The sequence below is a fragment of the Triticum dicoccoides genome, chromosome 2A (assembly GCF_002162155.2).
Source record: "Triticum dicoccoides isolate Atlit2015 ecotype Zavitan chromosome 2A, WEW_v2.0, whole genome shotgun sequence".
In the NCBI taxonomy this organism is placed as follows: domain Eukaryota; kingdom Viridiplantae; phylum Streptophyta; class Magnoliopsida; order Poales; family Poaceae; genus Triticum; species Triticum dicoccoides.
Window position 1 is genome coordinate 763,739,096 of NC_041382.1, and position 15,285 is coordinate 763,754,380.

A 15,285-nucleotide genomic window follows, 5' to 3' on the forward strand; every position below is an offset into this window, starting at 1 on the left:
AGATTTAGCCCTGGGACGGTCTCATTTTTCTTCATAATGTAGTGCTTATAGATTAAAAAAATCAAACTTTGTAAATTTAGACCAAGTTTATAAAAAAAACTATTTATATCTACAATATCAAAAATATAAAAATATGAAAGTACATCTTACGATGAATCTAGTGATATATGTTTGGCATTCTATATGTAAATGTTTTTCTTCACAAACTTGAACAAAGCTTACAAGGTTGGACTTTTCTAAAAATCTATATACACTACGTTACGAAACAGAGTGAGTATATGTGGATAGATGACCACATGACTAATAACAAAACCAAACGATAAAAAAACGTGGCTAAGATGTCAGAAACCGAGCGCTAGAAAACAAGAGTAGACAAGACGAACATGCCCGCCAGTAAAAAAATAAAAAGATGAACGAATTCATAAAGGGGGAGCTCGTCGCATGTGAACTACTCCCTCCGTATGATCTAAACGGTCTTATATTGTTTACGGAGTAGTTCACACACAAAATGCAGAGACCGACGAAAACGGCGTGTCCTCTTCTGCTGTAAACGTAGTAGCGATCCAGCATTTATCACCAGTGTTTGCCTGACCGTCCCATGCCACCCCACACGGTTGGTGGGCGTGCGACCACCTAGCTACCTGGCTTTCTTGCATGTTGCATCGCACCGAAAGCCATCCACGAGCTGCATGCGCAGCGGACATGGAGAAGCTCGGCGCGAACCCGGCCAACTCCTGCCCGCTCACGCCGCTCGGCTTCCTGGAGCGCGCCGCCACCGTGTTCGCCGACTGCCCCTCCGTCGTCTACCACGGCACCGTCTTCACCTGGTCCCAGACCTACCGCCGCTGCCTCCGCCTCGCCTCCGCGCTCGCATCCCTCGGCGTCTCCCGCCGCGACGTCGTAAGTAAACCATCCACCCGTCGTCGTTTTCACAAACACCTTGTGATTTTGTAGCGTGTCTGTTCTTCGTCACCGGAGTTCATGAATTCGGTTGGTGCATGATGATCCATGGCGTGAACCAACTGCTTCAGGTGTCCGTGCTGCTGCCGAACGTGCCGGCCATGTACGAGGCGCACTTCGGCGTGCCCATGAGCGGCGCCGTGCTCAACACCATCAACACGCGCCTTGACGCGCGCACGGTCGCCGTCCTGCTCCGCCACTCCGGCTCCAGGCTCGTCTTCGTCGACCCGGCACTGCTCCCGCTCCTCGACGACGCGCTCCGGCTCCTGCCGCCGGGCCACGCCGCACCGCGCGTCGTGCTCGTCGAGGATACCCACGACCACGAGAAGGATCGGTTCCCTCCGGCCCCGGCCACGGATCTGACGTACGAGAGGCTCCTCGAGATGGGCGATCCGGAGTTCAAGTGGGTCCGGCCGGCCAGCGAGTGGGACCCGCTGGTGCTCAACTACACCTCCGGCACAACGGCTGCGCCCAAGGGGGTCGTGCACTGCCACCGCGGGATCTTCTTGGTCACCATGGTGACGCTCGTGGACTGGGCGGTGCCGCCGCGGCCGACGTTCCTGTGGACGCTGCCCATGTTCCACGCCAATGGGTGGAGCTTCCCCTGGGGGATGGCCGCGCTGGGCGGCACCAATGTCTGCCTCCGCCGCGTCGACGCCAAGGATGTCTACTCCGCCATCACGGATCACGGCGTCACGCACCTCTGTGGAGCGCCGGTCGTGCTCAGCATGCTGGCCAACGCGCCAGAGGACGTGAGAAGGCCACTGCCAGGGAAGATACGGATCATGACTGCCGGCTCGCCGCCGCCCGCTGCGGTGCTGCATCGTGCGGAGGCATTGGGCTTTGAGGTCAGCCACGGGTACGGGCTGACGGAGACTGGAGGCCACGTCGTGTCCTGCGCGTGGAAGGGCGAGTGGAACAAGCTGCCGGCGTCGGAGCGCGCGCGGCTCAAGGCGAGGCAAGGCGTGCGCACCCCCGGCATGGCCGAGGTGGACATCCTGGACGGCGAGACCGGCCGCAGCGTGCCGCGGGACGGCTCCACCATGGGCGAGATCGTGCTCCGCGGCGGGTGCGTCATGTTGGGCTACCTCAACGACAGCGAGGCCACAAAGGCGGCAATCCGGGACGACGGGTGGTTCTACACGGGTGACGTCGGGGTGATGCACCCGGACGGTTACCTCGAGATCCGTGACCGGTCCAAGGACGTGATCATCAGCGGCGGGGAGAACATCAGCAGCGTGGAGGTGGAATCCATGCTCTACGGCCACCCAGCGGTGAGCGAGGCGGCGGTGGTGGCGCGGCCGGACGAGTTCTGGGGGGAGACACCATGCGCATTCGTGAGCTTGAAGGAAGGCGCGGCAGGCGCGGTGACCGCGGCCGAGGTGATCGTGTGGAGCCGGAAGCGCATGGCGGGGTACATGGTGCCCAAGACCGTGGTGGTCAGCACCGAGCTGCCCAAGACATCCACCGGCAAGGTCCAGAAGTACGTGCTCCGGAAGCTCGCCCGGGAGATGGGCCCCACTCGCAGGGGTAGCAGCAGCAAGATGTAGTGTACGGCATGGCGATGGGCAAAGTGCTTGTCTCTGAATTTTCAACCCTTTTGCTTTGTGGGTGGGCAAAGTGCTACAAATATAAGACGTTCTAGATATCACTGGAGAACTTGGACTTGATTGGGCATGTTTTGGTATTTCCGAATTAGTAGTGGTGGGCTAAAATCATTTATATCAGGACAGAAGGAAGAATACTACTTTCCAACAATAGTCTGTATTCTTTGTTCTGAAAATTAACTGAACTCATGCTGCCTCATCAGATTTTGCTGGATAACAACACTACCATCGATTATTTTTTTTCAAAACATTCAACCATCTCCTAAAAATTAACAGGTGAACTATGGCTTAAAGAAAATAATAAACACATAAGATGGTGCAGAGTGCAGGACCAATCCAACTTAAGAAGTCATTGGTATTACTACATGGGTAGGGAACTAGAATGGTTCATTCTTTCAAAGTTGTATAAAATGTTCAGTTTGCCATGTTTTATGTTGTTCTTGATGATTGTAGTTTTGCTTTCAATTGTTTTGCTACATTATGGGCACCATCTAACTGCTATAAGTTCTTGCTGCTAACACTAAACTCACTATGAACATAATTGAGCATAATGCATCAGTCAGCATAGACTCCTGCAGACATTCTCTTCATGATATGGCTTTAATTACATAAATAACCTAGTGTCTTCACGTTTGTCTCAGGAGCTCAACTTCGTTGTAAAAGGATATGTGTATGTTTTGACTTGAGATTCTTAGAAAGTTGTAGACAATATGTTTAAGGTAACATTAGTTCCTGTTAGTTATACTTTGGTTTACAAACAAGTTCTGTTATCTTTTGTAGCTGTAGTTCTGAATGGCTGTACGAGAGAAGCCTGTCATGCAGGAGTAAGGAAGCGATGACGCGCCCATGCTTTGACCTTGATGTGTAGGCGTAGCCCCTATGAGTCTATGACATTCTTTACCGCAAGTGAACAAACTACATGAGTTCGCTCGATCGACAAGAACTTCCTCCTGGAGGAGGACAGAGAAACCTACTGATAGTCTTGTATGGTGTGGGTGGCCGTCTTGCATCTGTTGCTCTGCTCCCAAACAACCTGTGGCTACTTCTGTTACGATGATTACATGAAAACTTGTGTTTTTTCCAAGATTTATGAGAACTTATGAAGAACTATGAGGATCCTGTTCTTTGCAAGATTTGCATCAATCAAATACATACTTTGTTTTTTTAATGAATTCCAGTTTTTACCCCCTAATTTAGCATTTTTGACATTAGTTACCCCATTTAACAAATTTTCATCCGAATTACCCCATTTAGTGACAATATTGTCTGTTTTTACCCCTTTTTATTTTTAAGAGCCTTCTGGATCGTGTTTTACTCAAGAGAGACTCAGTGCCCAAACATACATTTCCCATACTATTATGTTAATAACCGGTAGTACTAATTTTCAATGGACACACATCATTGGAGCCCAACTAAAAATACATGTTCGACAATAGCACGGCAGACCTGTAAAATAGAATGTGATGTTTTAGTTTGATGATCTCCCAAAGCATAAAATAAATGCGTCCTCCGATGTTTTGCATCAAGGAAGCTAAATTATCATCACATTAAAATAACGAAACACAACTCACAATGCAAAATTGAACGTACTGCCCAAATGAATATTTTTGCCAGCTGTGATGTCGGAACCTCGAGACGTCTGTCCATCTTTTTTGGGATTGCCCGGTGTCACTGCAAATATGAAAACGTATCAGTACATGGACGGGCTGCAGCGCTCTTGATCCTACAACCTGGCCGCCTGGTCTCGGCGGTCGGCGCAGTACATGAAGAGAGCGGAGGATAGATACCGTAAGGGCATGAAAGCGGTGATGATGATTGTGGTCTAGGAGGTGTGGCTGGAGAGAAACAGGAGAGTTTTCAACAGGAGAATTGCTCCGGTTAACAGCTTGATCCAAATCATTAGCGCAACCTTGGGGCAATGGAGAATTGCTGGTGTGAAGTGCTTACAGCACCCATTTGGGGACCCCGGCTTATCATCCCCTTTCTGGAGTCTCTCTTTCCTTTCATTTCTCTTCAATCCTTGCCACCTGTTGGCGCTTGTAAATATCTCTACCGTCTAATGCAAATGGCTAGCGATTGCTGGAACTTAGAAGAAAATTGAACGTACTTGACCGCTCAAGATAAGTGTTCCCCTTTCCCGCGATTTGGTGCACACGTACACCTGACAGCTAGGAGAAAAACAAAACCGGTGCTGCTCAACCAAGTGGCCGGTTCGGGCATTGGAAAAAAATGCCAAGAGGAATCTGATGGCACAGAGTTAACTGGACAGATCGCTCTCAAAAAAATTACTGGGGTAAAAACTGGCAAGACCTTTGCTCAATGGGGTAATCTGGATGAAAAAATATTAAACGAGAAAGCTAAGTACCTACCGACTGGTCGGGATAGGCACGTACGATTCCCGCACCCGTATATTCTAAATCCCACGACGGTCGAACCCCGCACCTGCAACCTCACTACTAACCTTGCCTATATCTAATGACCATCTCAGCCAATTGGATGTTTTGTCTAGAAGTGGACTAATTCTGTAGATATGTGATTACCACGAGTAGGTCACTGCTATGGTGCAGCCCTCCATTTGATTTTTTTTCTGTTACGAATTGGTAATACTCGGATTTTGTTGTATTTCTATAGAGAATGCATTTTCGGTTTTTCTTTCACTCATGAATCGTTTTGTGGTTCACTTCTTGATGGAAGTAGGCATCCCCGCGAGAACGATATTTCTATAGAGAATTCTACATGAGATGCCCTTGGACAGGTGGGAGATGTTGGCGAAGGAAAGGTGGCACGTTGTGTCATGGTAGAATCCAAGCAAATCTTCGTAGTAATTTGGTGAGAGAGGGATCATCATAGGTGGGAAGACTATATGTAGTTACAACATAACAATTGTGTAGTCACCGGGTTGTAGTCATCAACATGGTTATTTTTATAGTTACCAAGTTGTATATGTTATAGAAACATGATTATTATAGACCGACTTACCCATTATTTGGTTTACAAAAAATCGTTGTAAACATTCCTCGGCAACTATTGTGTAAATAGCATGATAATATAGGCTTCCGGACTTGATATTTTACATGCAAACACCACGGTATTTTTGACCCGTGAGAAAAAGTTGTTGAAAATATATCACCGATAACTTCGAAGTAATAGCATGGTAAGATACGCCCCTAACCTGATAATTTAGGTACAAACACCACGATAACTTTGACCCGTGGAAAAAAATTGTTGAAATTAAAACATACTGCTGATAACTTCTAAGTAATAGCATGGTAATATACGCCCTCGGACCTGATAACTCAGGTACAAACACCACGATAATTTTGACCCGGAGAAAAAGATATTAAAAACATACAACCAATAGCTTTTGTGTAAATAGCATGATAATATAGGCTTCCGGACCTGATAACATATATACAAACACCACAATAACTTTGACACGTGGAAAAAAGTTGTTGAAAACATACCACCGATAACTTGTGTGTAAAAGTGTGATAATATACGCTTCCGGACCTGATAACTCAGGTACAAACAACACGATTACTTATGACCCGTGAAAAAAAGTTATCGAGAACATACTCTATAAATAACATGGCAACACAGGATCTCGGACTTGATAACTTATTTAAGCACTGTAGACCTGATAACAGGTACAAATACCAAGGTAACTTTGGACCAGGTGAAAAAATTATTGAAAACATACACCGATAATTTTTATGTAAATAGCATGATAATATACTCATCCACATATGATAACTTACATACAAACACCCCGTTAACCTTGACCGGACGCTTTTTGTTGTTGAAAATATACCTCGGTAATTTCTATGTAGATAACATGATCATTTAAGCACTATAGATCTGATAACTTAGGTACGAACACCACAATAAATTTTGAACCAGGTGAAAAAATTGTTGAAAACATACGCCCGATAATTCTGTGTAAATAACATGATAATATACGCATCCACACATGATAATTTACATATAAACACCGCGGTAACCTCGACCAGACGATTTTTCGTTGTTGAAAATATACCCCGGTAACCAAAATGCATAACTTGTGTGCAAAAACAGTGGTATTTTTCGTAGCTAATAACGTAGACTCAAACACCATAATAAATTTTCACCGGGGGAAAAGTTGTTGAAATATATCCCGATAATCTTCGTGTAAAGTTTGCATGTTGCCCATGCTAAACTTAGCATGCTTCTCACGCTTATCAGCATTATAATGATAGAGTTGTCAACCTTTGTCATGTTATTTGTTATCAGGGCGTTATGTTGAACTTACCATGATGGTCATGTCATAGATATCACGCTGCTTATTCCAAGTTATCAAGACTGTTTTTTTTTTGCTAATATGGTAGAAAGAATAAGGGTTCAAATACCCCTGTTTATGTATTATGGACAACAGAAAAAGTCGGGTGAGTTGGTTAGTGGTTGTAGTAGCTAGTTGGGAGACCAAAGTTCAAGTCCCCTTTTAAGCACTTTATTTCTTTTTCTCCGCTATCTAGACTAATTGATATAAAACCAGACGAGTGAAAAAAAATCTGTGAACCGAGGTGAGATAAAAATCGGTGGAAAGAAAATCGGGAAAAGGAACGACGCAGCGGGAGGATCGATCGAACGTCGTGCGGATCTGTCGCTAACGACCAGTCGATTGGAGCAAATTGTTGCAGCACTTTATTTCTTTTTCTCCGCTATCTAGACTAATTGATATAAAACCAGACGAGTGAAAAAAAATCTGTGAACCGAGGTGAGATAAAAATCGGTGGAAAGAAAATCGGGAAAAGGAACGACGCAGCGGGAGGATCGATCGAACGTCGTGCGGATCTGTCGCTAACGACCAGTCGATTGGAGCAAATTGTTGCAGCACTTTATTTCTTTTTCTCCGCTATCTAGACTAATTGATATAAAACCAGACGAGTGCGGATCTGTCGCTAACGACCAGTCGACTGGTCGTTAGCACTTTATTTCTTTTTCTCCGCTATCTAGACTAATTGATATAAAACCAGACGAGTGAAAGAAAATCTGTGAACCGAGGTGAGATAAAAATCGGTGGAAAGAAAATCGGGAAAAGGAACGACGCAGCGGGAGGATCGATCGAACGTCGTGCGGATCTGTCGCTAACGACCAGTCGACTGGTCGTTAGCACAATCCATTGTTAAATGGGGTAATTAGTGTCAAAAATATTAAAATGAGGGGTAAAAATGGAATTCACCCTTTTTTTAATAAGCGTTCGCTTTTGTTTGGAGCAAATTGTTGCAGCACTTTATTTCTTTTTCTCCGCTATCTAGACTAATTGATATAAAACCAGACGAGTGCGGATCTGTCGCTAACGACCAGTCGACTGGTCGTTAGCACTTTATTTCTTTTTCTCCGCTATCTAGACTAATTGATATAAAACCAGACGAGTGAAAAAAAATCTGTGAACCGAGGTGAGATAAAAATCGGTGGAAAGAAAATCGGGAAAAGGAACGACGCAGCGGGAGGATCGATCGAACGTCGTGACTGGTCGTTAGCACAATCCATTGTTAAATGGGGTAATTAGTGTCAAAAATATTAAAATGAGGGGTAAAAATGGAATTCACCCTTTTTTTAATAAGCGTTCGCTTTTGTTTGGAGCAAATTGTTGCAGCACTTTATTTCTTTTTCTCCGCTATCTAGACTAATTGATATAAAACCAGACGAGTGCGGATCTGTCGCTAACGACCAGTCGACTGGTCGTTAGCACTTTATTTCTTTTTCTCCGCTATCTAGACTAATTGATATAAAACCAGACGAGTGAAAAAAAATCTGTGAACCGAGGTGAGATAAAAATCGGTGGAAAGAAAATCGGGAAAAGGAACGACGCAGCGGGAGGATCGATCGAACGTCGTGCGGATCTGTCGCTAACGACCAGTCGACTGGTCGTTAGCACAGTCCATTGTTAAATGGGGTAATTAGTGTCAAAAATATTAAAATGAGGGGTAAAAAATGGAATTCACCCTTTTTTTAATAAGCGTTCGCTTTTGTTTGGAGCAAATTGTTGCAGCACTTTATTTCTTTTTCTCCGCTATCTAGACTAATTGATATAAAACCAGACGAGTGAAAAAAAATCTGTGAACCGAGGTGAGATAAAAATAGGTGGAAAGAAAATCGGGAAACTGGAGGATCGAAGGAACGACGCAGCGGGAGGATCGATCGAACGTCGTGCGGATCTGTCGCTAACGACCAGTCGACTGGTCGTTAGCACAGTCCATTGTTAAATGGGGTAATTAGTGTCAAAAATATTAAAATAAGGGGTAAAAAATGGAATTCACCCTTTTTTTAATAAGCGTTCGCTTTTGTTTGGAGCAAATTGTTGCCGGCTTGAGGGTGCAAACTGATTATACTGCAGTCTCTAGTTCATACTTCAGAAAATAATTAAGGTGGCTGGAGTCTCTATATGCATTTTTATTTGGAGAAACAACCGATAATCTGTCAATCATAAGTGGCGATCGTACTAAGTGAGCAATCTCCTGACCTAAGATCCATATATCAATAACAAAATATATGAGTAGCAAAATAAACAGAATGATATAGCATATCGGCAACCTTGAGCTCTACACAAGTAACCCATCTTTTCATCCCCAGAACAGAACCGCCAGTCCACCCTGATATAGTAAGAAGTCATACTATCCTCAAAAGAAGAAGAAAATCCAGAGCAGCACAACCACCCTTTCAAACATCAAGTTACTCCCTAATTCGTACAGAAACATTGATGGCATACTTTGTTCGGCGGGTATGCATCCGTTGCTTCCCGGTCATAATATAGTTAGATGTGCTACGGTCGATGCGTCGAAGTTGGTCACGAAAACGGGACCGGGTTGCGCAAACTGCCCGGTTCTTGTTTCACAAACTACAATTTTTGTATTCGGTGGACCGCCGTCCAAAGGTTCCCGATAAAGGCCGGCACACGCGCAAGCCAGCTCAGGAAAGCCATGGCGGTAGCGCTCATGAAGCTTCCACAGGGATTTACCGAGCAAGCTCCGAAATCATTGGAAAAGAGAGTGGTGATAGCTGCTGATCCACACGCCGCACTGAAGATCAGTGTTCCTGTGAGCTACGAACAAAACATCAGAGTTAAAAACGGATCGTTTTTACTTTTTAGGAGAAAGAAAGATACACAAGATTCTTAATTTGCCTATTCAAAACACAATGCGTGATGGACGGTTATTGTTTTGCTTGAGGTGCCTGAGAAAATATGAATTACCCAGTCCCCGAGGGAAAGTATGATGACAGCCCGGGCAGTTCGGAAGGAACGTTTGACAACAATTGCATAGGCATCCAGAATGGCCACGGCGAGGCTCCACAGGCATTGCACGCTTGCTGCTGCGACGAGGTAGCTGCTCAAACGAACAAGAATAAGTTCATCTACTACATAAGGGCAAACCAAAACAAATAAAAGTCCCCTGTTCCAAGTTGTAACAGAAACATCTTAAGTGAAAAATGCTTAGGGTCTCTTTGATTCAAAGGATTTTCATAGGATCTTTGAAGGATTAAAATCCTTAGGAATTTTTCCTACGTTAGTTGTTTGATTCGTAGGATTGAATCTTGTAGGATTTTTTTCCTAAGAATTCATTTATACTACATTTTACAGGAATTCCAACATCCACTCCAACCTTTTAAAAAAAATCCTTTGTTTTTTCCGTGACACAATCAAACAAACTTAAATCCTATAGGGATCCAATGAACATGCCATTCCAATCCTGTGTTTTCCCTATTCTTGTGTTTTTGCAATCCTATGAATCAAAGAGGCCCTTAGTTGGTTGGACGACGGGAGGCCGCTTGTTCTGAAACTGAATTGAATTCCTCAGAAGAAAATTGCTTAGCAGGGGAGGAGAAGGGGGCCCGGCCCATCCATCCAAGAAGGGTTCGAGGACGCACCGGAATGTGGTGACGGAGGAGAAGTCGTCGGTAGACGCCATGACGGCGAGTGCGGCGGCCGCGAAGGCGGCCTGCAGGAGGCGGAACACGAGGCCGCACCGCGTCCACGGGTCCCTCATGATCATCCCAGCAGGCGCGTTCCCGTCCCCGTTCGGCCCCTCCACCTGCACCGCCTGCCCCTGCGCCGGCGGCACCATCTCCACCTCCGCCTGCCCCTATCCCACCACCGGCGGGGAGGGGTGCACCACCGGATGGCTGAAGTGCAGCATCGTCTCCGGCTCCTCCTCCCTGCGCGTCGTCCTCGACCCAACGAAAAGGTGCTAAGGATGCCTTGCTTCGCCCGGTGGTTTCTCCTCTTTTTCACTCCCCAGTGATAGTGAGCGGAGCCGGAGAGTGAGTGAGGAGAGTGAGTCGACACTGTGTCTGCACGTACGTGGCACATGGCACAGCTAGCAGCCTAGCACTGGTGGGCTCCACCTGAGGCTCTCTCTCTCTGTTTCTTGACTGACTCTCCGTGGTCGTGAATGATTCACACTTGACAGCACCGAGTGTATCGTCTATAGATGCGTTCACATTTTGATCAATCCAGCCGCGTCCCCATACCATGTTTGCCCGCCGGCCTGATCTCAACACGAAGCCGCTATCTACAAGACGTCTTTATTATCCGCCACGTTTAATTAGCCGATCCTTACCGATTGCGCATTTTTAAAAAGTGTTCATAATGTATTTAAAAATGTTCATCCACAAGCCAGAGCACGGTACATGGCTCACCTCAAGGTGGCATCGTCGTCGTCATGGTGATCAGGGAGGCCAAGTGACGGCAGCATCCTCCCGCTCCTCCTCACGGCGATGTTCTCCCACTCCTCCCGACGACAGTGTCTTCCATGCAGCTCCAGTTGCTCCTCCTCCTCCTCCTCCTCCTCCTCCTCCGGATCCTACTGTTGCGTCAACGCAGAGCATGCGGCGGCGGTGGTCAATGTCCAGCTCCTCCTGCTGCTCCAGTCGGAAAATAAAAACAAGTTCTTGAAGAGGGCGACATGGCCAATGGAGAGGCGGCGGTGACTCGAAAGAGAGAGGGCCGGCAACGGCAAGCTAGGAATTTGCAAGGGAGAGGGGAACGACAAAGACAGTAGGTCTGTGTGGTTGTGGGCGAGCGGGGCGAGAGAGTGGGAGGGTAGTTTTGAAAACAAAAAAGAAATCACAACATGACGAGATCTAACTGGAAACCAAAAACGTCTTATACATTGTTAAAATAATGGGAGTATTTTCTTAATGAACCGGCTCGAGTAAGGCTGCACACAGACGTGTCAAGCAAACACCTCCTAATCGGCACCTTCTGTGCAGGTTAGGGGTTCTGGCACACACATGCCCGCATATATGGGCCAGCCATCACACGACGACGCGATCGCTAGCCAGGCGCTCACCTGATTTGCCTTCGGTCAACGTTGACCAGTCAATGGTTGAACATTTGTTCATCGATTTGGGAAAAGGTTCATGCGATTCGAAAAAAAATCGTAATGTGAAAAAACTTCGTGAAATTTGGAAGAAAAGTTCATAGAGATATGTAAAAAAACAAAAACAAATACGAAAAAAATCACAGGTTTATGAAAAAAGTTCATGAATTTGATTAAAACCAAAAATGATAACAAAATGAGAAAACCAGCAAAAAAACCAAGATAGGGAAATCAGACGAAAAAAACCGCCCAGAAAACCGTCAGTACGTTCATTCCGAAGGTTTTCAGAAAAAAAATACAGTGGAAAATCAAAGAGCCACATGGGGCAGGGCCATGTACATACATAGTGTAGTGGAGGATGTACGTCGGTTAGCGAATTGAACTTTAACTGGCGCTTAATGCGCGGAATATAAATTGGGCGTCAAGCTGCGGTTGTTTTGGTAATAATATGATTCAACGTTTCAAACAAAAGAGAAGGGAAACGGGGAAGAGCGGACCGGCACACGTAGCAAGAGCGGGTGTGCGCTTTGCTTGCTTTCCATTGCCCATGTCGTGGAATAGGAGCATGGCCGATGTTGGTGCTATGTTCAGGTTTGTTTTTTTAGGCAAGGCGTTGTATTCAGGTGAATTCTATTTGAGGCGCTCTGCGTCAAATAGGCGCCAAAAGCGCACAGGCGACTGAGCGGGCGGGCTGGCTCATTGGTAAATCAGACTGCAGTACAAGATCCGGTTTTGGGAACCTTTTAGAAAATTTTGGAACCGGTTTTCTTTTTATTCACATTTTTTTGGTTTTTCTCTTTCTTTACTGTTTCTTCTTTTCTTTTGTTCTTCAGTTTTTGTTTTAACTCTCCTAAATTTTATAGAATTAAAAATGTTTTTGTTTTTTTAAAAAAATCAGATTTTCAAATAATGTTCCTATTTTAGAAAAATGTTCATGATTTAAAAAAAGTTCGCATTTTTATTTGTTGGGATTTTAGAAAAACATTCACAATTTGCAAAACTACAACAAAAAATCAGTTTTTTCAAAAAAAAAAATGTTCGCATGGGTGACTACAAACTCATGTCCTATGGACTGTTCTACTTCCGCGACAAGTACAAGAGTAGCAATGAGAAAATGAAGGAAAAGGACATTATCATATCCACACTAACCGATGAGCGGACTACTTCCTCCTGTGTCGCGAGTAGGAGTTGCGGGGCCGGGTGGTGGGCATGCATGCTCAGATGGCCACCCTTGCCCGTGCCCAATCAAAGAGCGAGGGTTAGCATATCGATAATCCTCTTCTCCTAGCACTTCACCTTTATTTTTCATTTTATTTCCCTTTGTACCCCATTCGCCCCAGTCAATTAAACGTTCTTACATTCACCATCGATAATAATGTTGTGCTAACTCATTCAAAGAGGGAGGGGGCCATCGCCCCCACCCCTTCCACCTCGGGGCCCAAGAAGAGGGTGAATGAACATGCACGCCAAAGACGATGCCCTAGATTTGGCCAGTGGAGAGCCCACGCCCGCCGTGGTGCTTCGTAGGCGTGGAGGTGGAGCTCATCGTTGGAGAAGATGTGGTGTTGCCGGCCGAAGGATGGCACGCATCGCAGTAGTTCATGGCCTGTTTCCTTAGCTCTACTCATTCATCCTCACTCTGTTAACTTTTGCTCACTTTTCCCCACTCCCTTGCCCGAAACCCTCAGAAAAGGTTATAACGGACGTTGCCGTCAGGTCAATGCTTTTGACTGTTAGCTGACGAGTGGGGCCGCGTATACGTGGGCGCATGCAAGACCGCGGTCATGGGGTAGCACGTGTCCATGGACATGCCCGAAACGTCCCATCATATAAAGAGGGGCAACCACCTCCATCGCCCCTACCATTTTCCCCCAAATCCCCTCCCCGCAGCATCGTCTTCCCCCTCCCCCACCGGCATCGTCTCGCTCTCCTCCACTGCCTCCACCACACCATCTTGCTCTCCCCCACCGCATCCTCTTCCTCACCTTCATCGCCTCCATCTGTCAGATGGCCGATGCTCGTGGTGACGCCGGTGCAGCGGCCGGAGATGTGGTGGAGCTGCAGGGTCAGGGCGCGGTGACCGCGGATGTCGGCGGCGTCCATGGCGGTGCGGGAAAACTCGCAACCGCTGCGGATGTGGCAGGCTCCGCCTCATCGCTGCAGAAGGTGACAGCGTGGAGCGGCACAGTCCATCCCGATGCCCCTGATGCGCCGTCTGTCGTGGAGGAGCAGGTATTTGCACTTGCTTAGCTTGTAGAGTTAGTTGCTCCCTAGTTGCATTGGTTAGATTGTGATTCATACGGTAGTTCAGATGGTTAGAGTAGTTGGTTTGACGAATGGGCCAGGGTTTTTTGTATGGGTTGGGGAGATGGGGGTTTTTGGACTAGGGTTTGTTGGATAAATTCTTTGCAAAAATGCTAGATGTTGTGAACTATGATTTTAGGTGCTGCAATGATTGGGATTTTTAGATTTGTTTTTGATTTGGATAAATCCGTTGCAAAAATGCTAGATGTTGTGAACATATTGGGGTTTTTAATGCTATGATGCTTATTAGATTTGTTTTTAGTGCTCACAGATTGGGGTTTTTAATGCTACTCAGATTCGTTGCCTTAGATTGGGTCCCTATTAGATTTGTTTCTGAATGCTACTCAGATTGGGGTTTTGCATGTCATATGCCCAAATGGAATCCATTGATTAATAAGTTATTTGATTCATTAGTATATAAATTTGTCCACAATATGTAGTTATATTAGCTCTGTTCTTCAATGTGTGTGCATGACCAATGATCGATGTGTTATTTGAATGTCATATTGGGGTTTTTGATCAATGTGTGTAAAAATCTAATACATTGATATACTAGTGATGGATGTGGTCTTTGAATGCATATTGCTAAGGGGCACAGAAATAAAAAAAACTCCACTTCTAAAACATTTCTGATATTGGGAGTATATTAGCCCTATGATAAATGTGTCATGTGTGCATATCTAAATTTTCAATTGGCTACTAGTGATGGATGAAATTGTATATTCAGGAGGAGGGTGGTTGGGGGGGAGAGGAAGTTGGCCGACTACGGCCCGTACAAGGGGGCGTTTAGTGACGATTCTGAATATAAGGTAAGCCTATCCCTTGTTCATTTAGTTCCTTTGACATGGTGTATATGAATCTATAATGTATTAATGCAATTCATTCATGTGTGCAGTATGATTCTGGAGATGATGTGTACAAGGGCAACGTCGCATGCTTCACAGTCATGGAGGTGGAGAAGATCAAGGCCAAGGGAGTTGCCTCCTTCTACACCGCAAGTTCAAGAAATGGCACTGCCCCTACTGCACCACCAAGCCAAAGCCAAGGGCTGGCCG

The 15,285-nt window shown here is 45.9% G+C and overlaps 2 protein-coding genes across 2 annotated transcripts; one reads left to right on the top strand and one right to left on the bottom strand.

Annotated features, from left to right (window-relative positions):
• The first annotated feature begins 690 nt into the window (after positions 1–690).
• LOC119357086 (probable acyl-activating enzyme 5, peroxisomal) lies at positions 691–2,758 on the top strand. The gene is made up of 2 exons (XM_037624073.1): positions 691–900; positions 1,032–2,758. The coding sequence occupies exons 1-2, from the start codon at positions 703–705 to the stop codon at positions 2,508–2,510; spliced, it is 1,677 nt and encodes a 558-aa protein (XP_037479970.1). The 5' UTR covers positions 691–702; the 3' UTR covers positions 2,511–2,758.
• Positions 2,759–9,149: 6,391 nt separating this feature from the next.
• On the bottom strand, positions 9,150–10,770 carry LOC119352365 (CASP-like protein 5A3). Its single transcript, XM_037619031.1, has 3 exons — positions 10,473–10,770; positions 9,799–9,931; positions 9,150–9,648 (listed from the first exon to the last, which is right to left on the bottom strand). The coding sequence occupies exons 1-3, from the start codon at positions 10,667–10,669 to the stop codon at positions 9,445–9,447; spliced, it is 534 nt and encodes a 177-aa protein (XP_037474928.1). The 5' UTR covers positions 10,670–10,770; the 3' UTR covers positions 9,150–9,444.
• Between the last annotated feature and the right edge of the window lie 4,515 nt (positions 10,771–15,285).